The following is a 26,342-nucleotide window of genomic DNA, read 5'->3' as shown; positions in this document are numbered from 1 at the left end:
GAAAATTTGGTAAAGAAGTAAACAAGTGGACTAGACAGTTCCAATAAAATGTTAATTGAGTAGGTATCAATCCACATAGAAAAATCAAGCTTATCATTTGGAGGGCTTGAATAGTGTATTAAGAAATTAAGGTCTAGAAGCTAAGGATTAACTCTCTACAAACATAGGCAATTCATTGTTAATCCGATAATAATGTCTATTGCAGTAGAAAAATTTAGTTGTGATACGATAATAATGACAAGGGTGAGGGAGAATACTGTGAACTATTTATTGAAATGAACTTTCAGGTTAAAAATAAGCCTCACTTTAGTGAGTAAGTGGATTGTGCTGTTGTGTGTACATTATCGAGCTTTACATTATGAAAAAAAGCTACCACAGGTGGTGATGGAGAAGGGGTGGTGTATTGTATTGATAGAGTATCAACTTCCTCTAATTAACAACAAAATATTCCAAAATCACATCAACAAAATTTTTTGTATAATCAATCATAAAAGACGAAACTAAACTCTGATTTAATCAATTAATCATGCCAGGTTTGATAAAATCTTACAACTCTATTGTATCCACTCATAGATACCTCACTTCTCCACCATAATTACCCTTTTAAAGAAACTGTGTTTCTAATAATACCAATGATAAATAGATATTCCTTACCGGAATTAATTTTTTCTTCAAAATAGTTTCATGTGGCTTAATTCAACCAAACCAAATTCAATTTCCTTTACCAAGATTGAACTATCTTTTTCATTAAGTATTTCATATGCAAACCGTTTTCTTTATAACCCTCGGCTTACTTTCGTATACAAAGCCATGGGAAAAAGATAGCAGAAGATATAATTCTTTTGCTATTTGTTTCTCTATGACATAAATTAGCTTGAAGCCATTTTGTCTATTTATTTGGCTTACTTCACACATGGTAAATGAGTATCACACATGGTAATATCTTGAGTATTTCTGTTGCATAAATAAATATAATATTTATGATCGTAATCTTTGTGATGACCCAATAATGTAAACACACCGGCACAAATTAATTGTCGCCAATCAACGTACCGTATTAGCAAACAAAAATGAAATTTTCTTACTCAGGTGTTATTTACTCGAGTGTTCACTTGTGGAACTTTCTTTACTCAAGGAGTGTTATTTTTCACATGAAAGTCCATTTCAGTGAATAGTATTTATGAGTTTAGAAGAAGGTGGATGAACAACGCCAGGAATACTGTGTTTTATGTGGACGTCGGCTTGCGTGTGAGGATGCTTTTAAGGTTGGCAACTTCCGAAGCCAGTCTGGCAACCTCGGATTTGAGGTGCGAGTCGTCAGCGAGTTCCGCTCCCAGAGAAATTCCCGAATCACGTTCGTCGCTGCTGCCCTCAGCGTCCCAGGGGGGGCTGGCACTCGAGTGACCCGTCACCTCTGTCTCAGGCTCCGGTTCGCTCTTGATTCTCGTCTGAAGTGAAAGCAGTGCGGTGGCGACCTCCTGTAATCACACAATCATCATTCAAATCACATTCATTTTATATTCCCCCACACAAATATTCATCAATCCAATTAATCAATAAAATATTATTTTATGTGTTCCTCACACTCATGTTTGTCTAAATGGGGAAACATTTACATTTTTGTTTTTTCTGTATTATTGTTCCTTAGCGAAGTACTCTGCTTATTTGTGAGAATAATAATTTTATTTTTCATCAATCGAGATGAAATCAAATCTACCTAGTTGAACGTATTGAGCGAAGACAAGTCTAAGATTCAAGTCGACGGTTTTGCATTTCTTCTCATGCTTTTATGTATGTATGATCCGCATTTACGGTGAAACGCGGTAATAGATTTTCAAGAAATTTAACAGGTATTTTCCTTTTTGAATTGCGTGTCGAAGTAAATATAAGGTTGTTGAAATTTTGTACTCCAAGGATAATACAAAATATTATAGGAATAGGAATTTCCTCCATAGTCCAATATTACTGTGAAAATCAGACTATGAAATTATTCATGTTTAATCAGCTGTCGAGTGGATTATTAATTGCTTGCAAAGATGCATGCAATTAATATAACTCAATATAAATTAGCATTTCCTCTCCACGTTTCTCTGCTTTCAACTCGGGCTGGCCACTTGACAGTATTAGAGGTTTATAATTGCCAACATCAAAATATCTCATCCCTGAAGTTGGTACGGAATGGATAATACCATCAGAACTTATTGGAATTATATTTTCAATGTCACTGTCGTGTGCGAATCCAGCTTCAGGATTCAGAAACCAATAATTGAATAAAAATAGACGGAACATAATTGAATCAATTAGTGTTTTCACCAGAGATGTTATTGGAGCTCCATGATTTTGAGTAATGAGTTATTGATGAAAAACATTCATTTACATTCTTTGTAATTAATCTGATAATTACAATTGCAATAAATATTATGTAATGGATAAATCCAGAACTAAATCTATGAAGTCAATTTTCAAACACATGGAAGATGATACCAAGTGTAATGATCCATGGCCCACTTCACTTGAGACTGATTCTTGGTTTAGGATAATTGATAAAAACTCTTTCACAGTGATTTCTATAGCTTGAGTTTTCAGTTTTACATTGATTTTTTTTGTTCTACAAATTAATTACTATATTCTACAATTAGGATGTTTTCTAGGCATTTTCAATTGATAAACAACTTTTTCGGTTTTGAGAAAACCTAACAACAGGTCAAAGCAACTTACAGAACGCGAGTAGAACCAATGTTCATAGAGCTACTAGTAAATTATATTCATGGAAAAACCACACTGATTGATGATAAGTAAAATGATATTGATAAAGCCTAACCTACGACAGTACTCAACTCTGCGAGGGCTTGTTATAAATTTGTAGCATGGAATTTGTGTACTCATCTTTGAATGAGAGATTATATATAAAGGAATGAAGTTACACTTTATAATTGTTAAAGTTATTGGTGTAACTGAAGGAGGATATTGTTGTCTGCAAGTGCATCAAGGGTGTACAGTGTTTCTCCTTTTTCAGGGAAAATTGTCGCCCATTACTTTGCTTGAGGAATACAAGTTTCACTTTAGTAATTGGATGCATTAATAAAAATATTGATGCTACTGAAAGATGGGTTTGATGAAGCAGATCTGATAAAGACTGTTATTTAGTGTGACTGTTGGCTTTGACTCACCTTATCACCAAGATGTGTCTTATGCCGGAGCTTGTGGGGCAGACTGTTGTTGGCTAGAGCAATGGGCACCGAGCTCTCATCGCCGGACAACTCGAATGGGCTGCGACTCCTGCTCAGGTTCAGCACACTGCTGTTGGGCGCCTCCAGGATTGGTGGGTGCAGGGGCGGCAGCACCGGCTGGAATGGATACGGATAGGAGAGTTCTGAGTCGGTGGGTGGTGGAGAAGAGGACGCTGACGACGAAGAGGGCATGAAGGGCAGAGGCATGGTCACCATGGGTCTGTGGATGACTGCCGTTGGAACAGGCGTTGGGTGTTGAACTGGAGGCTGGGATCCACAGGATCCTACTACAGGAGGAGGCAGATTCGGTAGGGGCGGGGAAGTGCCTCCATCTCCATAGCATAGTTTCGCCCTTTTTGCCAAACTCAGTACTTGTTCGTTGGTGGGCAAAGTGGCCATTACCTGTTCCACACTCACCACTGTCTCCCCATTGATGCCGAATTTATCCTTGATTGCTGCCAACTGCGCCTTAAGTAGATGATTCTCCTTGCTCAATTCCACCACCCTCTGTTCCAATATCATATCGTTGAATCGTCGTTTCTCACGGGACCTCTTTGCTGCCTCGTTGTTTCTCCGCCGCCTGTCCCAATAGCTTTCGTCCTTCTTGTTGTCGGGGATGAATTCTCGCTGTTTGCGTTGTGAGAACAGTTCTTTGCGCTGCATCTGCTCGTATTCAGACAGACCGCTCATATCGCCGCAATTCTGTTGCTGCTGCTGTTGTTGTTGCTGTTGCTGTTGCATCTGCTGGTGAGGATTGTGGTGAGGGTGGGCGTAGGGTGACGGATAGGGCGTCTCGCCGTTGATTGGCGAGCCGCTCTGGCGCGCTAGAAACTCTGCTACCATCATCTGGCGTCTCAGAACATCTGAAACACGCAAAATTCCACCTTATAAGACATTTATACTATTGAATCATCATATAGTAGTTAACAGACAGGAGTCTATTAACATGGGAAAATGCATATTACTAGAATGTTCACGTAATCATCTCCATTCATTGAGCAAATCATTTAAAGTGCTATATGCTCAAATTTTCAATAATGTTCAAGAAGACATCAATGTACCCAGAGAAAATGTGTGAAAACAATGACTGAGTGAAAATAATCAAGTTAAGAAGAAGGAAGAAGAGGATTTGCATGAAGGAGTGGGAGAGAGGAAATAATGAAGGAATACAGGAGGAAATAGAAATTGGAAGAGAGAAAAAGGAATTATTAGGAGAAAATTAATAACAAAAAGGATAAAAATATGAGTAGGAGATGCACACGAGGTAGAAGGTGAGGATAAAATATGATAGAAAGGAGAAAGGAGAGCAGGGAGAATAAGACTAATGAAAAATTAAAAAATGAGAATCATCAGGAAATCAAAGAATAGTAGAAAGATTGAACAAAAATCAATGAATGACATCTATGAAACTCTGATAATCTGGAAGAATCTCTGGAAAATATGAAATGCGAAGAGTATAAAAATAAGAGAGGATTGGTAAACAAAAGAAGAAAAATAACAGGAACAAATAATAAGGGAGATAAAATAAGTGGAAAGATGAAAATTTGGAAGGATTGGAAAATAGAAAAGGGAGAATAAATACTGTGTCAAAAATGAGGATGAAGCAGTGGAAAATTGAAAGATCAAAAATAATATTGAAACAAAATCAAATAGATCAGAGTAACAAGAGAATGAATCAAAGCAAAAAGGAAAAACTATGAGAAAAAGATTGGGATGTGGTAGGAGAGAAGAAGAAGAATTGTAATTTTTACCAAAGTTCATAGACCCGGGTGCGGCGCAACGCTATTACTAGCGCGAGAATCCATCAAGGTCATTCCCGTTTGGCCTTCCTTCCACAGCACAGTACCTACACATTATATATACTCAGTGCAATGCACTCCTATGCCCTGCTTGCGTAACTGGCCCCCTTCCCCCAACCACCCCAGAAGTCAGTCATGTGGAGGGGAGCCGTCCTACCGTCACCAACACCACATTACACCTGTGTTCTGTGTTCTCAATTCTCAAGCCAAATTCTCTATTTACCACATCACCACATCAAAACAAAACTAGTCGTGAATCAAGCTCTTTCTCGAAAATATCTAGTCATTGTTGAGAAAATAGTCTGATCAAATCAAATATCATTTATCCACTCCTGAATCTTATCCATTTGAGCAATAAATCATGAAAATCACAAATACAGAATTATACTTCTAGCAGACGGAGATGACTCACAATTCAGTAAACCGTCACAAAACTAATAGATCAACTAAGAACTATTCAAAAACCGAATAAAGATTTTAAAGAATAATCTGTTGGTTGAACTTAATACACTTAATTAGCATGAGTCTATAAATACTAAGCATGAACATCGAGTAAACAAAACGGAGTTCATAATTCACCAAATAGTAACAAAAAATGCATATATCAGTCAAACAATTCTCGAGAATATGAATGGTGTTCAAAATATTATTAAAAAACTAATAAATCCACTCGATAAGCTAATATACAAAATGCAATATATCTCACATGTCAAATCACTTGGCGAAACCAGATTCACAATATTTCACAAACCACTAGTTTCCAATGGAAAATTATGGAAAACGTCAATTGACATCATTAAGATATTTGAAAAAAAAAATCATTAAAGATAAAAGGCTAGCCCCGACAGACTGAAATCACACCACAGCCCAAACTACTGAGCCTACAAACTTGAAATTTTGCACAATTGTTTATGATAGCCTCAAAACATCCACTAATAAAGGATTTTCAGAAATTTGCCCCCCTGAGGGAGCTGGGGCCCCCAAAAATTGTGTACTTTTTAACCGCTCATTGCACAGCAAAGTCAAGAGGTTTTTTTTGTTCAGCTACGAAAAAAATCAGATCTATGCAGAAAAAATCCGACCAGGAGCAGAGAGGGGTCCAGGAGAGGGATTTTTTTGAAAATTTTCATGTAAAATCACACTGCAGCTCCAACTAATTGGCCGACAGACTTAAAACTCTGCACAAATATTCTTCAAACATGCTAGAGGCACACTAAGAACGGATTTCGAGATATTTTTCCTCTAAGAGTTTCAAAGGATGAAAAAGGATCCTATTTAGTAAGGCTATGAACATGATAAGGTGAATGCCATATGGAACTGATATAATTGACACATGATATTCTAACATATGTTGTAATCATTGGAAAGCTTAAAATAATTTTATCAATCAGCTGATCGAATTTAATTTTCTGTGGATCGAAAACGCGAGCTTATTGCCACGTGTTTGTTCCATTGTTGTATGCTTATGCTTGGCCTTCTATCAGCTGTATATGGAGTCTCATACATTCCGATTAGAACTGAGCACAGAGATTTTCTTTGGTTAGGAGTTTGTTGATAATTATTTTTTCAAATTTAAATTTCATTGCAAACAAAAAAACATTGAAAAATTTCTTATTAGACAACAAGATTACAAAAACAAGATGTCAAACATGAACCTACATTTATTTGTAGCACGGCCAGAAAAAGACAAACTTGAGTACTACTAGCCATGAGTTCATTCAATATAACTTATATTCTTGTGTTAATATTTTGTGAACAAAAAGTACGAGTTGATGAGAGATGTGAGTAATTTCTTATATTTGATCTCAATAGTTATTCATATTGTAGTAGTCTGGGTCACTTCAATCAAAGTTTTTCATTTTGTAGCTAATAAATTTCATACATATTGATTGTCCATAATGTATCCAGTGTCCATAAAGGAAGTGATTGAACTAATCAAAATTATTGGCTCACTGGTTCTTCATAGAATTTATAGTATTCCTGGTGATTGAGCCTGTCTTTTTTCAGCGTTGACTATTAATAATAAAGCTTTATTTACAACTAGCTTACCTGGCGAACTTCGCACCGCCAAAAAGTCAATGTATCTCATGTCACACTTTACTTTATTTGGTGAATCATGAAATTTATCTGACAATCAATATCATTTACATCTGAATACGGACTTCCTATGTGCTTGGTCATGCAGCATTCATTATTCCCAAAACATATTCTTCTCAATCAATTGGTAGTAATATCTAACAGTAAAGTGTTGAACTAAAAAAAAATAGATAGGATAAATCAGTGTTTCAAAGATGAATTCAATGTTTTCATAGTTGTTGATTGTCAACAGATGGTCCAGGAAATATGCGATGTACGATGAATCACACAGAATTACATATTCTTTCCATCTTCCATTTTAGGATGAATATAAGCTAAGCTAAATTTAAAAAAATCTGGTGTGGTACACTCACACAACTTTCCTTGCTCATATTTGAAACTACGATCAGACTTCTGTATATGTGTATATATAATTGTATTCAGAGTCCTTTTTCTTTGTGTAAATTGTGTGAAACTCGATGATTTTTTTAGTCCTCATTTTTTTTGGAGTCGTCAAAACAGCTGTTCTATAGATGAAATATCTCGACAATGTGTTATTTTTATGAACTACCTACCTACCTTATGCACGGGAAGGAGGTTACAAAGTCCAATTCTCAAGGATGGGGTGGACCCCCCATTAGTTTCCCAGAAAGGAGTCTCATGCCAATTGATAGAGCTGATGGATAACTATACAGGCTATGAATTTGAAAAAAATCGGTCAAGTTATTTTTGAGAAAATCGTGAAAAACATGGTTTTTTAGTAATTTTCCGCCATTTTTCTCAAGAATATTACGGAGCTCCTGCAATTTTCTCAAAAATGAGACTCATGTCAGTTGATAGGGCTTATAAATAGCTATCCATGGTATAAATTTGAAGAAAATCGTTAGAGCCGTTTTCGAGAAAACCGTGAATAACAAGGTATTTTAGTGATTATCCGCCATTTTTCTCAAGAATATTACAGAGCTCCTGAAATTTTCCCAGAAATGAGACTCATGTCAGTTGATAGGGCTTATAAATAGCTATCCATGATATAAATTTGAAGAAAATCGTTAGAGCCGTTTTCGAGAAAACCGTGAAAAACATGGTTTTTCAAAAAAAAATGGAAATTATTCTGTCATTAATTAATGCAATATGAACAACTCTCTTCCATCAGGTGAATAATTTTTTTCTAACATTTTCCGGTTACTCAATGATAGGGGAGTGATAATTATTTGTATAGGTCTTCTAAGGAGCCATTATCTACAGCTGGTACCAATAAACTACACTTCAACTCCAAACTACCGTTGTAATACCAGTAGCCTACACAATTTATCATAGGGTGACGTGTTTATTACAGCTGGTAACTTTAGATGCTAAATCATATTATCTCAATATGATCTTGAATCATGATCATCTTTCCGTTCTTTGGTAGCCGCTAGGCCGACAATTTCGAAAACATAGGTCTGTAAAAAATGGATTAATAAATAATAATTATTAGCCACCCTATTAAAATTTCTGGTCGGAAACCATCCCCAATATTCACACAACATATTCCCAAAGTTTCATGCCGTTATGTCAAATATTTTTCAAGTCATAGGGAACAAACACACAAACAGACATTCATTTTTATAAATATATATATATAGAAGATAGAAGATTTCATTTGGCTCAAACAAAAGCCTCTCTAAATGGAGGTAGAATGATAAGGTTGACAGCTTTTAGTTCTGTTGTTTTAACATTTTTTTTCAAATCACTTTCAAAAAGTTCATTTAGTACCTACTATTGTATTTGAGACACTTCTGGCGCTATCATAGTTTCACAACTATTCTGTTCCACACTCCTATCTCTTGCAGTCGTTAACCATATCCATAATAAAATAAAGAATTGGCTTATACACGTACGGGATAGGAAAATTATGTTTGACGCATCATCACGTCTGAACTACTGGACTAATTAACTTGAAATTTTGCATGTAGGCTAGATTCTTAATTAACCAAGGATGGTTATAGGCCTATTTTCAATTCTTCAAAATTTCATTACGTCAAGTTTTCAGATTATCAAGTTTAAAAATAGATCCTTACGAAGCACGAGTTCCTGCTAGTTAAAGATATTTCAATTCTCAACTTGAAGCTTTCCATGATGGTATAACAATAATAATTATTATACATATAATACAAATGAATGGTAATGCTTATGCAATGTGCATACCAGTAGTCGGTTCAATCTACAAGTAGATTTACATTAATGACTAAGAAGACCTCTGTATAACCCTTTGTGAAAGAAAATTCGAGTAAAAGATGTTTAGTAGAAGGTGATGGTATCAAATATTGACGTGATCAGATTTGACAAAATGTGTGTCAGCATTGCGCGATTTGATCAGGGGCAACTGCAGCCGTGCTGTATTGGTTGCTATTGCTTTTATAGCTGATATATATATATACAAAATATACATAGAGTAGACTACATTCTATTCTAATAAACTACAGGCTAGAATCGTCGCATTGGAATTGGACATTTAAGTCTCATTCAAAACATTCATTCAACGATTGTTAAACCGATTTCTTCCATTGGTACTTATTGCTATAGTTAAAGTAGAAAGTCAATAATACGATTGAAAATTTAAAAAGGATGAAGATTGTGTGTGCTTTGATGATTATCCAAATAGTAATAGACAATGACAATTACCAGAAATCACAAATATCCAAGCGAAACTTGAAAACCTTGCCAGAGTACAATAAACGAGACTTTAAAGAAACCACAAGGAATTGAACTGTGGAGAATCTGGACAAGTATTGGAATAGTATCAGAATTCTATTCATCATTAGATTAAAGACAATACGAAGCTATTGTGTCCTATGGTTAGCCGTCAACTGGTAACCGTGGATCTATGAGACTCATGGTAATTTTTGATTTTTTCTAGTGACAACCTGCTTCCTCTAATCCTCTCAACTCCTCAATACCTTCAAGTTTGTGCATCCTGAAAAGCCTTGATTGGTTGTCAATGTATTACCTCTCTCTAGGATTTATTTATTTTCAGCCAAAGTTTTGTTTGGGTCTCACAAACCCTACAAAACCAACTGCGTTTCTTGATTTTTCTTGGAAATCTCAATACAAGAAAATGGCATCTTCTCTACAAGAAATAGCAACAAATAATTGTCCAGTTTCTCTGATACTATTTGGGATATTCTACAGCTACAGGAAAGTGACAATGACTCTGATGTATTTAATAAAACAATGACCAAAATTGTGTACTCTGCGACATACTAACAGTGAAGGTGACCATGGTGATGGAGTTGAGAATGAAGATGTTGAGCAGTAAGACAACATTAAAAAACACCTGAAGAACAACAAAATAATACAAATTCTTGAAATGGCCGAGAAAGAAGCGAGTTCAAATGGTCAAAGAGGACTCCACAGCGCACTACAAGAAATCAGGAAACATAAAAATTCAAACCAGCACAGAAAATTTCCATGAGTTTATATTGCCCATCTTATATATTTTTTCAATCTTTACTCATTCAATTAAATAATTATCCATTTGTGAAAATAAGAAATTCAACTATTATACCATGTTGTTTCTACTAAAACCCATTTATCTTATTTTTAATTTGTTAATAATCGTTTTAAAAATACAAATTAATATTCAATAATGGGTTTCAGCTTACAAAACTACCACGCTGCCCTCCCACAGTTGTCTGTTGTTACATACACTACTTGCAAAGAAACTATTTTTTCAATGGATTATCAAAAGAGGAATATTCCAGACCTAAAACATCACCTACAAGTTTGACACATCACCGGTAAGTTGAGGGTTAGACTTGAACGAGCTTTTACACATTAAAAGTAGCTCTTGGAGGAAATCTATTTAGCATTGGATGGTCAGCTACAGAAATGTAAACAATAATTACATAAAATTCAATGAGCTCAGCTAATGATTTGATGCAACGAAAAAATTGAAACAATCTATGCGTCCAGCTTTCATAATGTTTAACATCAATATAAGGCCTAAGACAAACCCTTTGAATAGTTAACAATTTGACTCTTCATCATCATTATCAATCATGAAAAAATAATAAATTGGACTATTTTAAAACCAATAACAATGGTAATATCCAAGCAAAGCATCAATAATTACCATTATTTTTGTTTAAAAATTCTCTTTAGTTGAAAATTATTTGATGACGGCAACCTGTATTTTGTATCGTGATTTGTAATAATCACGAGGAATATGCTCAGTTTAGTTGTAGTTGAGTTTAATTTAACCTAAAAAAAACTAGAATCTTATCTACACTGTCTTGCATCTTCTTTGGTTTAGGGTTTGGAATGAGCAATTAGAAATAATACACCTAACTGGCTGGAATGTTCGTCGAGTTTTCATATCAAAACTTTTATAAGTTAATCCAAGTTATGAGTCTACTAATAATCCATGTAATTTGTGAGTTTAAAGGTAGAAAAATAAAATGTATATCTTCTTTTAGCTGGTTCTAGACAATTCAATGCAATTTCGAGAGACAATAAATACACAAGACAGTATAAACTAGAACAGCTCATTTTTTCACTTCATTAGTGCCAATGTTACTCAGTGCTCGGTCAAAGGACTCTTTCAAGTGGTTCAAGTGTGGTATCGGCACCAAGCACGGGTAATTGTTACATCACTTCAATTGCCACTCGACTCTTGGACGTTGTCGCTATCCTTGGAAATTAGAAGGTCGGCTGATTTGAAAGTGTGTGAGTGTGCGTGCGGCAGTTCATTCAACACTACCACTCGTTCACTAACTGCTCTTCAAACTGCCAGATTGTCACTATATAAAACACTGGTATGAACAGTCATAGAAAACTGGTACTGTTGATCCCCAACCTCTGTTGGCTCGTGTACTACTTTAAAAGCTTGTATTGCAATACTGTGTAACTGAAAATCAAGTTTACTGAATCATATTTTCAAATCGTAGGCTATAGCTGACATGTATTACGAAGAGATAATACAATTTACTCATGCTTGGCAATTATAAATAATATTGTTAAAAGATTTTTAGAATTTAATAATAGCTATATTTAAATTAAATAATTAATTCAATAATTAATTATATCAGCCACTTGAGATCTAAACCAATGTGTGGTCACCACTTGAACCACAAGTGTTCCGTCAAAGGACTCTTTCAAGTGGTTGGTAACAGTAATGTCGCACCTCGTGTCTCAATTTCAGAATTTATATTATGTTCTCCATTCAGATTGTAAGAAATTGATGAGTTCTAGAAAACCGTGAAAAAGCTGAATGTTCTCCAGTACGGTATGAACTTTGTTAAATTTAATGATGTGGTATCATGGTTGAAGAAATCCAATGAAGTTGAACCGATACATAAAAATGAGATATATAATATTATTGTGATTCAAGATATCACCAACAAACTTGAAAAGTGGGATTATTTTCTAATTGGCCAGTTTTATGTAGAAGAGCTACTACCTACTAATCATATGAAATTTTGAAAATTGAGGAACTAAAGGCACTAAATTGAGGAACATCAGAAAGGCACTAAACATGAATATGATGTTATTAATGTTGTTGAGCTATTGTCAATGGGTTAATTGAACATTATTATTTTTTAATATCATGATACTACAGTACTAGAGTACTTCACTCTCATTAAGATCATTATGAAAATATCCCTTAAAGATTGTTTTCAGATTTTCTGTGTTGTCTTGATATGTAAGTTTCATTGCAAGATTATTTTTTTTTGTTTTGTGACAGAATAGAAAGAGAATGTTCACTTCATGAAAAAATTGATTAAACCAGAAATTTCGGAACTGCAGCAGCTTTTGAGATTTTGGAAAAATAAAATTGAAAAACGTATTCCTCAAACTTATTGTATAATTACTTGTGATGGTTTGCGAATTGCAATTCACTTCCAGTCGGTAAAAAGACTTGATCTAGTCCGCTTTTAAGGCTACAAAAATAAATTTTTATTATTCTTGAATGCAGCTGCATAATGTACACTTCAAGAAAGCAGTGCTTCACGATTAAAACGAGATTATTATCCTCAATTAATAATCAAAATTTCCATAGAAGGTCAGAGTCTGATTCCAAAGATATGGATGATTTCTAGGAGAAAATCAAAGCGTAAATAATGTGGTATTATAATGGCTCGTTCCGTGATCTCTATGGATCTTTTGAGTCACTGTACAATAACTCAGTGAACGTTACTTCAGGGTCATTATTTTTATAGCTTCAAGATTATCGCATTTATACTAACAATAATTTTTGTAAATTGAAAGGTTTTCCAGGTCTTATGACCTGCATTTTATCTGTTTACTCCAGTTATGAGCACCAACCAGTATTATGAGCCTTCAGTTTCGATTGAGTAGGGTGTTGATTCAATAACGCTAACATTTCCACTTAATTATTTTCTGAATATTTTCATAGCTACAGTGGGGAAATTATTGGAGAATTCAGATATGTTTTCAGATCTACCAGATAACAGAAACGGATAATCACCCAAATTGGGAATACCGATTGAAGATTAATTAAGATGCATGAGGTACTGAGTACCTATAAGACCTAATGATAGTTTCATTTTTCAATAGAACACTTACAATGCAAAGTGATCATGGTAACGAATGTCATTCGACTGAGAATATCAAACTAAATGTCATTAACTAATAGCAGAAACTCATGACATGTACTTGGGAATTTTCTAATAGTATTCTCTTGGAATAAATGCCTACTTGTACCTGGACTTAGGTCCAGACATATTAATTTACCCATGAATGATAAATACGAATCATTATGCACTATTATTAATAATAGAAGAGGTCAGCTGACACATCAAGATAAAGTAGAATCAATCAATTGAACTTATTGCGCATCAGTAGGTAATACTTATCTATACCGTACTAATAATTACGCACAGGAAAATACGGCTAGCACACAAGCTTTTCTTATGCTATTTATGCAAACTTATGTTATTTATCATGCTTAGGTAAATCAGCGTTCATTTTTTTCTATACATAAATTTGTATCTTTGGTATATTTTGTCTATTTTATTTATATTTACAGATTTTTTTATATATCTAAATATATTTTTTGTTATCTAATATGAAAAAATTGAATGAGAAGGTTTCATAGGTTATCGATAGCGTGAAAACAACGGACAATGAAACGGTAAACGCTGTTTTAGCCTATAGTCGACTACAGTATAATAAAGCTGTGGCTTTGGTCTTTGGTCTTATGACCCACTTTTAAGCTAGTCTCAAGGTAGCGGGTAGCAACGGTTGGAGGGGTAAAGGGAGGAGGGGGGAGGTGGAGGAGGAGAAGTGACTTTAACCACTCAGCCTACAAGATCACTCACAACTCGGAGAAGTAAATTTCATAGAAGCATACATTGGAGAACTTTAAACCGTATTGTCTTTGCAGTATGAATGAATTAAACTTTCAACATAAAGGCGTATATGATTTACACTCAAATCATCCCTTACACGTAACTTGGTGATCCAGATGAAATACAACCAAAATATTTGAAAATAATACAAAAATTGCCATATCTTTCAATAATTTAATTGCAATATCATGCAATGACTTACTATTATTCAAGTCAATGAAAATTACTCAAAGGCAATTAACCCAATTCAATCAAAAATTGAAAAATCTAATTTGACATGCTATATTGATATTTAATCTAGTCAATTGTATTGAAAAACAATAAAACAATTTTATTTGTATCTGAAAGGTATGCATTTTTTATTCCTGAATTTAACTGTATCGCTGATATGAGTGAAAAGTCATCATTTAACTATAGTCTATAATTATTCTGATTTAACAGGCGGTGTTATTTTGCAAAAATGAGTTTTGTGGCAGTGAATACTCTCGTTCAAATCATTTATAAATACATTATTACAAAACATACAGGCAAAGTTGAAGAGATCATAACTGATAAGAAAAGTTGGAATAAGGATGTAGAGTAGACGATAGAATTTGAATCTCACTTGAGCATGGTTCATACTATTTCATTGACAGCAGAATTTTTTTTTCTCAAAGTGGGTAGACTACCACTTTCCCATTTACTGTGCTCAACATTTTATTACTTTTTTGTTTCCCCCTACAACTTTTATGTATAGTTGAATTCAAAAGATTTGAAAAATAATGCTGTGCCATGGGTTTTCTTGGATTGTGCAATCCTTCAAGATGCAGAAACCACTAACCAATTAGAAACATATATAATACCAGCATCTTCCTAAAATATTCCCTCACAAGTATCTTCTAATCCCTTGATTGGAAATCATGAAGGGAAATAATTTCAAATCATAGGCGGTGATTAATAATAATAATAATAATAATAATAATAATAATAATAATAAGCAGTAAGTTCAGTAAGCATCTGAACTCTGATCATAATAATCATGACCTTTCAAGCAGGTGGCTGACAGATGGAAGTCTTTTCCCAGAAACAGAAGGCTTTATAATTGCTATGCAGGATCAGGTTGTCGCTACCAATGCCTATAGAAGACATATCATCAGAGATCTGAGCATAAGTGATAAATGCAGGCTTTGTAACGCTGCAGTAGAAAGTATTCAGCACATAGTTTCAGGCTGCTCAATATTGGCACCAAAAGAGTATTTGAGGCGACATAATAACGTTGCAAAAATAGTGCACCTGAAATTGCAGCAGGAATTTGGCTTCTTTGAAGAAATGCCCCCATACTATTATTACTCTCCTCCTGCATTTATTGAGAGAAACCAGATTAAGATCTATTGGGATGTTCAAATGATCACTGACAGGCAAGTCATTCATAACAAGCCTGACATCCTAATGTTGAACATGAATCAAAAAGAAGCCTTGATAATTGATGTAGCCATACCAGCAGATGAAAATTGTCAAAGAACAAGAGGTGAGAAATTGAGGAAGTATCAAGAGCTAGCATTTGAGCTCAAAGATATGTATGGGCTCAATAATGTTAGAATAATCCCAATCGTAATATCTGTGAATGGTCTGGTTCTTAATTCAACAGTGGAGAGCTGTAAGGCTATTGATGTCTCAGAAACTCTGGTAGGGAAAATGCAGAAGTCTGTTCTGCTTGATACAGCTCGCATAGTACGCCAAACGCTCCAACATATTTTGGTAAAATACTCCATCAATAATAGAAAATAATGCCAAGAGGTTGCATAAATTTTGCCCCTCTTCGCATAAGCTATCCGCAACTGCGTGAAAAAGAGAAAAATAATAATAAAAATAATTTCAATTTTTTCAATTTCAATTTCAATTTATTTATTTCAATTTTCACAATATTACATTTCACCAAGTACATATATAATAACCTCTCTAGCTATTTAGCTATTTGAGAGGTATACAGTTAGAAAATTTACAGACAATAATTATTTTAAAACAATTTGACATTTCCAATGAACACAAAGTCAACAAAAGAAGTTCGAAAACAGTTCAGTACAGATTGTCGGTACACTTTTTTAGCATCCCACTTTGGCACAGTATTCTGATCACAGATATCCATACAGAAGGCATTTGCTGCCAACTTGATTTTCATCGTCACAGCCACAAATTAATACACACAGGTTACAACCAAGATTTATCTAGTTACTCTTGCTAAAACTCATTTTGATTTTTTTTTATAATAATAATTTATTATAACCTTTCTTTCATCAGAGTATAAACATTACAAGAAATAAACTCAACAAAAAACATTTTTTTTCTACTATTTTCAATTTTGAACCCTTAATTGCTCAAATTATACATCGTATTTTTATGTGTTTCCATTAAATCTTGTTGAATATGACTTTATTATCTAACAAACAAATCTACTTATACCAGGCTCAATTCAGTGTTTATAAATAATATGGAAGTTATTTATATAATTGGTAGCATGAAAATTATTTATAATAATCCGGAAGTAAACTTCTAGCTTTAAATGCGCTTTGAACCATAGCCAACTTATTATAACATTGAATCAAGTATTCTAACCTCATTAACATTTACAACGGGTAAGTCATTTAATAATTTCAATCAGAATAATCTAAAGTTATGCTAGCTATTTTTCCTATTCGTTATTAATTCTCATAAAATATGCCTTCCATTTCCTTTTAGCTTCACATTTCCTTTCCAAATTTCTTAATTCTATGGGGAGAGAGTTCAATAAATCGGGTATTCTATTATTAGGTAAGTTTTTCCCATAAACATTATTATATCTCTGCGTTCTGTAATTTCTTTGTCGCAGCCCATAAACAATTTCATTTAATACTCTATATTCCTCTTTAAAATAGTTCCTTGACAAGTCATGGTACTTGGCTAATAAATCAAATGATATAATTCCCAGCAGATTTCTTTCAATTTCATTAAACAACGTTTGAACAATTCTTCTCATAGTCCTCTCCAATGGCAATTTTACGTATTGAGGGGCTAGGGAGTATACTGTTATTCCATAATTAATAATACTCTGTATCATTGAGAAGTATATAATTCTTTTGGTATTCACTGGAAAGTAATGACTAATTCTAGAACACTTGTAAAGCGCCACCTTCATTATTCTTGTCATTATATCAATATGTGTTTTGAATCTCATATGTAAATCAAAGTTTATACCCAGATGTTTAATACTATCATTAACTGGAAGGCGTTGACAGTTGCATACTACTCTATTCTCTCTTAAGCATTCTGTTTTATGACATACCACGTTGAACAAGTTAAAAGCATTTACAGTTATTCTATGGTTCTTAAATATAATCATTTGAGTTTTCTGAGCATTCATCTTGATAGAATTATTGTAAAAATATTTCACTACCATATTCAGATCCTGCTGCATGTTTCTCAAGCCCATTTGTAAATCACTATCCATGACATAGAGTAAATAGAGTAAATATCATTTACATAGAGTAAATTATCGTCTGCATATTGTAGTATACTACCCTTGAATGCTAGACTAGCCAAATCGTTGACATAAATATTGAAAAGTGTCGGCGAGATTATACTACCTTGAATTAATCCGCATGTCTGATTATAACCACTACTAATTGATCTACCTATAATGACGTGCAATCTCCCATCCCTAAAATAGTCCTCAAATATCCTAAGAAATTTTCCACCAATGCCTATCAATTTTAGTTTGGATAGCATGATCTTATAATTCACCAAGTCGAATGCCTTACTCAAATCTGTTGCCACCGCTATTACAAACTTATTATCATTCAGTGCACCATTGATGTCATTTGTCATTTTTTCTAATAAGTCAATAGTAGATTTCTTATTAACAAATCCGTATTGTGAATTATTCAAAATATTATGTTTGTCTAAGTATTGTTGCAACTGCATACATAAGTAGTGCTCTAAAATTTTCATTATAACAGATACTGAGCCTACTGGCCTATAGCTTTCTAAATTTTTTCGAGAACCCTTTTTAAAAATAGGTCTAAGGTAAGTTACTTTCAATAAATGTGGTATATTCCCAGTATCAACAATTTGCTTAATTAAATGCATCAAAATCAATTTCAAATAATATAAGTTGGACTTTATATCCTGCGGTCTAATTTTATCAGGGCCTGCAGAAGATTTGTAATTAAGCTTATTTACTGCTTTGATTAATAATTCTTGATTAATTTTTCTCAGATTCATGCTCATTTTATTGCCAATAGTATAATTGCCTTCCTCAAATTGTGCCGCCAAGTCAAATGGCTCTCCATTCATCTCATGATTTATTTTTTCAACACTTTCTTTGAAACAAAAATTAAACCCTTCTAGTAGATTAGACATTTGATGCTCATCATTAATCTGGAAACTACTCTTAATTGAATCTAAAATAGTAGGTTTACTTTTCTTATTTATAAACTGATTGATTGTCTCCCAAGTTTTCTTGCTGTCATTCAAATTATCAGAAAGTATCCTATGATAATACAATCTTTTCTCATTACGAATCTTGAATGTAACCTCATTTCGAATCTTCTTAAATTGATCTCTTAATTCCAAGTTGTATTTATCTTTTTTCAACCTATTCCAAATATACTCTTTCCTATCTATTAAATTCCTAATACTATCATTGAACCAGGGATTTTCTTCTTACGTCTATTGAATTTAACTTTTATTGTACTTTTATCATATATACTTGTAAATTTTTTCAATATCTCATTGTAGATCTCAGATGGGTCTGTGATATCCAATATAGGCCACCAATTTTCATTTTGAATGAAATAATTAACTCGACTATTCAAAATTATACTTTTACAATCATCAATATTCTCCATATGAACATATGAATTATTTTTCATAACAATTTTCAAACCTGTCCAATAGTGATCAGCAATTTTATTTTCAACAACAAAAGATGAAAATGAGAAATCATCGTGCAATTTAACATTGATATGGTCTAGACATTTAGACACTAATACATTATCATACAATTCCTCTCTAGTTGGTTTCTGAATACTATTATATAAACCATTTGAATGCAATACACTTAAATAATTATCTGATCCATACATGTATGACATATAACAAATATTAATATCTCCCATCATAACAATATTATTTTCATTTTTAATCCTTTCCAAGGATAAAAAATACTCTAGCTCTTCATTAAACAAATTGACATTTTGATTGGGAGGCCTGTAGAATGCTGCTAATATCATCTGTTTCCCATTATTATTAACTCTTAGACACATCATTTCAGCGGATTTAAACTCTATTACAATCTCATCGACACTCCAACCATCTCTATAAAAAATTGCCAATCCTCCCCCTCCCCTTCCATCTGATCTACATTTAAATTTATTTCCAAATCCCGGAATCCCGTATAAATTTGTTTCTTCATTTCTTAAACTAATTTCCGTTAATACAATAAAGTCTTCTTCATTAATTACATTATCCAATTCTATCCTTAAATTATCCCAATGTTTTCTCAAAGATCTTATATTAGTGCATAGAAATCTTATTTCATTACCGGACACAATCTGCTTTTTCAAAAAAACCCTAGTCTTATTCAAACTTTGAAAACATAATGTATCAACGTATAAATTCAAATCCTCATTATCCAATTGATGCATAAAAATTATTATATATATATATACAGATTCAGTTAAAAATTAGTACAAAGTAGGAAAAAAAAAACTATGTGACAATTATCCTATATTGTTTTAAGTTCTTATTGTGTAAGTGATTAGCAGATTTAATAGAATATTGCTTTAATGAAAAAAATGTGAATGTATTTACTGATAAACTTAATTGGCCTTGGATCGATTAAGTCAATTCATTTTATCCAGATCGTCCAACTTGATAATTCGAATAGCCTTAGATAACTTATCTTTTTTGACCATTATTCTATCACCGTTCATCCACACAAACTTATAATTTTTCACCTTATTAAACTCTTTCACTTTCATCATCAGCGAATTAAAATACAGAGTTAGATGATCGTTGAAGTATATCGCTCTTTTTGGACGATGTGGATTTATTAATCCAGTATCTGGTTTCTTTTTTCTTGCTGCTTTAATAATTTTATCCCTAACCGCTCTAGAGTTCAATTGCAGAATTGCAGGACTATGAAGTTTATTTTTCGATGGCAGTCGGTGAGTTGAGATATCTTTTAATCCTATTTCGATTTCCATTTTTCCCAGCAAAGTTAACACATTCTGAGCTAGATCTTCCTCTTTTTCGAAAGGTATAACTGTAAGAATTACATTCCTGGATCTTGCATATTGCTTTTCACATTCCACTGTTGTTCTTAAATCATCCAACTCTTTTCTTAACTTTGCCGATTCTCCTTGAATAATTTCCATATCCTTCCCCATTTCTCCTACCTTAAGATCTATATTCGCAATCATATCCTTCATTTCATTCATCTTTTCAGTGATTATTTTATCCTGTTTGGCAAACAATTTTTCCATCATACTTTTCATTGCGATGAAAGCAGGGTCTGTAGAGTCTTCTTCAAAGCTATTCAATCTACTCCTGGATCTACATTTAGGACATTCCCATTCATTTTTTTCTGCACTCCTTTTGCCTTCCACGTACTTTTTGACACACCCGAACAGTTATAATGTAAACCAGACTGACACCTGCTGCAGGTAATAAAATCATTATCATCCGGTAGATCTTTATCGCAAACTGAACAGTTCATTGTTTTTCTTTGTTTAATATTCAACTTTAATGAGAATTATGAAGTTACTTACGAAAATAGATTTCAGTTTTGTACTCACTTCCCAGTCTTTAACCTCAAAATGAACTGTCACTGCAGGCCGGTTTCTAAATAATCACTCACCCACAGCTATTTATCACTCCTAATACTTTCGATCACTTTTCTAGCCTAAACGTACTTAAACATATTATTTATATTAATTTACTTTTTTAGAATTGACAAATCTAAACTAGAGCTTCGAACTTAGATTGAATCCATGCACTGCTACCTTGATCTTTTTTAGTAAATATAATAATAATAATGACGTTTTATTTTCAACAGTACAATATACAAGAATACAAATTCATAACATCCTAAGCTTGGCTTTCGCCGTCAGCTTGAGTTGAGATTTTTCATTATTTTATTTATGATAAGAATTACAAAAATATTTGTTTCAAAAGTAACATTCAAGAGAAATTCAAAATATACAAATAAATCGAACATAACAGAGAGATAAAAGCGAAACAATTTTCAGAAAATCTCAATGGGCTATTCCACAGTTTAAACACATGCAGAGACATTATATTGAACAGAATGCGACTTGTCTTATTTCATTTGTTTTCAACTTATTGACATTATCCATACATGCTTACCCGACTTCAATAGTTGAAATTCTCCATCAAGAACCACCGATAATACCAAGCCACTCTACATAACTCAACCAGCCCACGCCAATTTCCTCCGTTCACCACTCCCAGGTACTCATTTTCTGTGAGAGTAGATTTTCCCAGCCACCTTCGTCACCACTCACTCAACACCAAACACCGCGCCACAAAATGAAACGTGTCCTCTCTTTCACCCGCATTACACATGGAACACAGTCTAATTTTTCCCGCTAACCACGGTCTGTCATTCACATTTACATTTCTCAATTTCCTTAAATTTCAAATTTAATTAACTTCACTTTTCCAATTTTTCAGATTGTCTAAACTCAAATCAACATTGGCACCCAGCTCCTGCAACATATCTAACCAGCTCTTATACCAGAATACTCTCTTTTTTACTTTCCTTGCCCTACTACCATAGGTAAGGAAAGTATTGCTTTCCAAAAAAAATTAAGGTACCCCGATTTCAAGTTTTCTATACGTTTCAAGGTCCCCTGAGTCCAAAAACATGATTTTTGGGTATTGGTCTGTGTGTGTGTATGTGTGTGTGTATGTCTGTGAACACGATAACTCCATTCCTAATTAACCGATTGACTTGAAATTTTGAACTTAAGGTCCTTATACCATGAGGACCCGACAATAAGAAATTCAATAGAATTCAATTCAAGATGGCGGAAAAAATTGCGGATAATTACTAAAAAACCATGTTTTTCACGTTTTTCTCGAAAATGGCTCTAACGATTTTCTTCAAATTTATACCATGGATAGCTATTTATAAGCCCTATCAACTGGCATAAGTCTCATTTCAGGGAAAATTTCAGGAGCTCCGTAAAATTCTTGAGAAAAATGGCGGATAATGACTAAAAACCATGTTTTTCACGGTTTTCTCGAAAACGGCTCCAACGATTTTCTTCAAATTTATACCATGGATAGCTATTTATAAGCCCTATCAACCGACATGAGTCTCAATCCTGAGAAAATTGCAGGAGCTCCGTAATATTCTTGAGAAAAATGTCAGTTACTAAAAAACCATGTTTTTCACGATTTTCTCAAAAACGGCTCTAACGATTTTTTTCAAATCCATACTCTGTATAGTTATTTTTAAGCTCTATCAACTGACATGAGTCTTTTCCTCGGGGTACTAATGGGGGTCCACCCAATCCTTGAGAAATGGACTTTGTAACCTCCTTCTCGTGCATGAGGTAGGTAGGTAGGTAGATCAGTTTATAAAAAGAACACAGTCATAGTCAAGATATTTCATCTGTAGAACAGTGCTGTTTTGACGAATTTCCAAAAAATCATCGAATTTCACAATTTACATAAAGGAAAAAGTACTCTGAAAACAATATTATATATAAACATATACAGTAGTCTGATCGTAGTTGCAAATATGTTGCCGTCAATCGTCATTATGTTATTCCCCTAAATTATTCTCGTTGTGTGAGTGGACCACACAAGATTTTTACAACTTGGGCTGCTAGTAGTTTAGGTAAGCGCCAATCCTGCATTTTCATTACCTTGCAAACAACATTGAAATGTAATCGGAGGTGTGTATTCAAAAATCGGCGGCTCTCCTGTTTCTAAGAATATTCTATTCTTAACTGGGTGTATTGTAAGGCAGGTTGAATAATCTTTTAATGAAAAAACGCCACAATTTTTCCACCTGTTCAAACCTACTATATCCCCACACCTGAGCAGCATACACCATCATTGCCCTTGCTACAGCTCTGTATAAAACCCACTTAGCCGACAATGGTACTTTGCTATTGTTTATTAATTGCTCCCAGCCAGCATTTGGCCCTGCTTTCGCACTTCCCAATTTATCTTCAAGATGAGGAGACATGCTAAGGGTTGATGTCATAATTACTCCCAAGTACTTATATTCCTTTACTCTTTCTATCCTATTTCCGTCAAAAAACCATTCCTCCTGTCTCCCTTGCCTTCCGCCATTTTTAAATACCATTATTCTAGATTTATTCAAGTTTACTCTCAGATTCCATCGCTTGCAGTAAATCTCTAGTCTGAATATCATATCTTGTAGTTCCCTTTCTGTTTCAGCTAGTACCACAATATCATCAGCATACATAAGAAGTCTTATTCGTAGATTCCCTACTCTTGCTCCTCCTCCCAATTCCCCCTTCAAATCATTTAAAAAAAGTGAGAATAAGAGAGGACTCATCTGACAGCCCTGTTTTAAGCCTACTCCTGTACTGAACTCTTCCGTCAGACCATCCTCACTCCATACTCGTGCAGTGGTTCCGTTATTTCCGCAATATATATTTCTGAGCATCTTTAAAAACTTTGATGACACCCCCATGCACGAAAGCTTGTAGAAAAGCGCTCGTCTGTCCACCGTATAGAACGCGGATGAGAAGTCGACGTAAAAACAGAAGAGTTTACCTCGTTTTCGACTAATTTTCAACTTGGCTATCGATATTAAATTGAACATATTGTCAACTGTGGAATATCCCTTCCTGAAACCTGCCTGATACTCATTTAGTATTTTGTTAATGTGAACCCACTTTTCTAATCTTCTCAATAAATTACCAGCGAAAAGTTTTTCTATTGCGTCTATGAAAGATATTCATTCCACTGTAGCTCTCAGTCTGATTTATAGCTCCCTTTTTGTGTAGAGGGAAGACTATTGATTCCTGGAAAGAGCTTGGGACGTTTGCCGTTTTATAAATATTATTGAATATTCCCTTTATTTTTATCATTAGTTCGTCTGGGTCATTCTTATAAAACTAATAGGGGATGCCATCCTGACCTGCTGCTTTATTATTTTTTGCCTTTCGTATGAGGTTTTTCAATTCATCCAACTCGAAGTCGCGATCAAGAATATCATTGAAAACCAACGGCTCTGCGTAAAGGACTGGGTCAGCGCTCAACGGAGGATTCAATAGCTTTCGAAAATGTTTCACCCAATTATCTGAGCTTATACTAGTAGCCAATCGCCTAGATGGTTTCTTGAAAGATCTTGTCGCCTTCCAAAATTGCTTTGTGTCATTAGCATTGTTCAACTCTCCGTAAATATCCGCATGATACGCTTCTCGTTTAGTCTGACATAGTTTCTTGTAAATCTTTCTCTCCTCAATATACATATCTTTCAATGTTGCTGTGTTACACTTCCTAAATAGATTCAACAGACTAAACATTTTATCTCAAGCTCTCTTACAGTCGTTATCAAACCACCTCCGCTCAAAGTTAGCATGACCCTGACACTGTAGAAATGATGAGCTTGATGCATTTTCTATGCAATGGCAAACTTCTTTTATCGCCAACTGATTGTCTTCATTATCGTCAGTTACTGATTCTCTCAATCTTTCTGTCACCCGATCTTTAAACAAACGCTCATCACTTCTTCCCCATATCAGCTTTCTCGGCAATGACCTACTGTTGTTATCTTTCTCATTTCTCAATTCTTCACTTCTGAGCTGCAAACGCAACGGCATATGATCTGAGTATGATTCTTCTATTATACTAAAATCGTTCAGCATGATAACTAATAATTGTTATTGTAGTTAATTACTGTTAATTCCCCTAGTCTATCACTTGGTGTTCTCACATTGAGAATAATTAAATTATAATCTTCACATGGCTCTAAAACCCTACGACCCTTATTCTTTAGCTCTTCATCTTTGGAAACTCTCTGCAATGAAATCCTTTCGTTATTTTCAAGTAAGCTTTCATCATTTATCACCTGTACATCATTTACCAATGCGTACATTCATATCACCTATTAATACAAAATTAGAAACTGAGTTAGTGTACATATAATTAATCAAATTCACAAACTCATTATTCCAGTTATTACAGTTCAAGTACAGAGGCAACAAGTTAATCTCTTCCTGTGAAGATATATTTATACTTAACAGTATAACTAAACGATCATTTATTTTTCGAAAATCTATCTGTTTATCGCGCTTAGACAATTTATTTATACCCATCAGCAACCCCCCGCTAGCCCTACCAAATTGTGATTGCCTGACTGCGCCTTTAAACCTTATATCGAAATTATGGAGAAAAATATCATAAGAACTGATATCTTTTTCTTCAACAAAAGTCTCAGCCAGAAAAATCACATCAAACCTGCTTGAAAATTTCAAAAAATGCAGTTCATTCACTTTCGATTTGAGTACACAAATATTATAATACAAAATTTCTGTCACCTGTGGGTAAGTATTGTTTATGTTGCCTCCTAACTTCCTGGCACTCGACTGCTGACAGCGAGCCTCCTCCTATGGATTTTCTTCGCCGCTTTTCAGAATTCTTTCTATGATAGGCTTGGCGTCGCGCTTCATCAGTTGACTCAGCTCTTCGACACCGTCCTCTTTTCCGCGACGAAGACCTTCCTCCAAAGACCACCAGAATGACCGCCCTTCCACCCATAGTTGATCGCCTCTCAGGAAACACTTCAATTGACTTGAGATGCTCAGTAGTTCCTTTCTCAAAAAAGTAGCTTGCTTCTTTTTCTTCTATTTGTCAAAGAA

The 26,342-nt window shown here is 34.1% G+C and overlaps 1 protein-coding gene across 2 annotated transcripts in view; it reads right to left on the bottom strand.

The window, feature by feature from the left end:
• Window positions 1-325: 325 nt before the first annotated feature.
• LOC111062677 (nuclear factor interleukin-3-regulated protein) overlaps window positions 326-26,342 on the bottom strand; it is a 33,946-nt gene continuing 7,929 nt past the window's right edge. For both annotated transcript variants that reach the window (XM_039441584.1, XM_039441582.1), the window contains exons 2-3: window positions 3,171-4,093; window positions 326-1,478 (exon numbers count right to left, since the gene is read on the bottom strand). In XM_039441584.1, the coding sequence (XP_039297518.1) occupies window positions 1,227-1,478; window positions 3,171-4,076 (1,158 nt within the window). In that variant the 5' untranslated portion in view covers window positions 4,077-4,093 and the 3' untranslated portion in view covers window positions 326-1,226. The remainder of the gene's footprint in view (window positions 1,479-3,170; window positions 4,094-26,342) is intronic.

This window comes from Nilaparvata lugens, chromosome X, assembly GCF_014356525.2.
Source record: "Nilaparvata lugens isolate BPH chromosome X, ASM1435652v1, whole genome shotgun sequence".
Taxonomy (NCBI): domain Eukaryota; kingdom Metazoa; phylum Arthropoda; class Insecta; order Hemiptera; family Delphacidae; genus Nilaparvata; species Nilaparvata lugens.
This window is presented reverse-complemented; position numbering and strand designations above follow the sequence as displayed.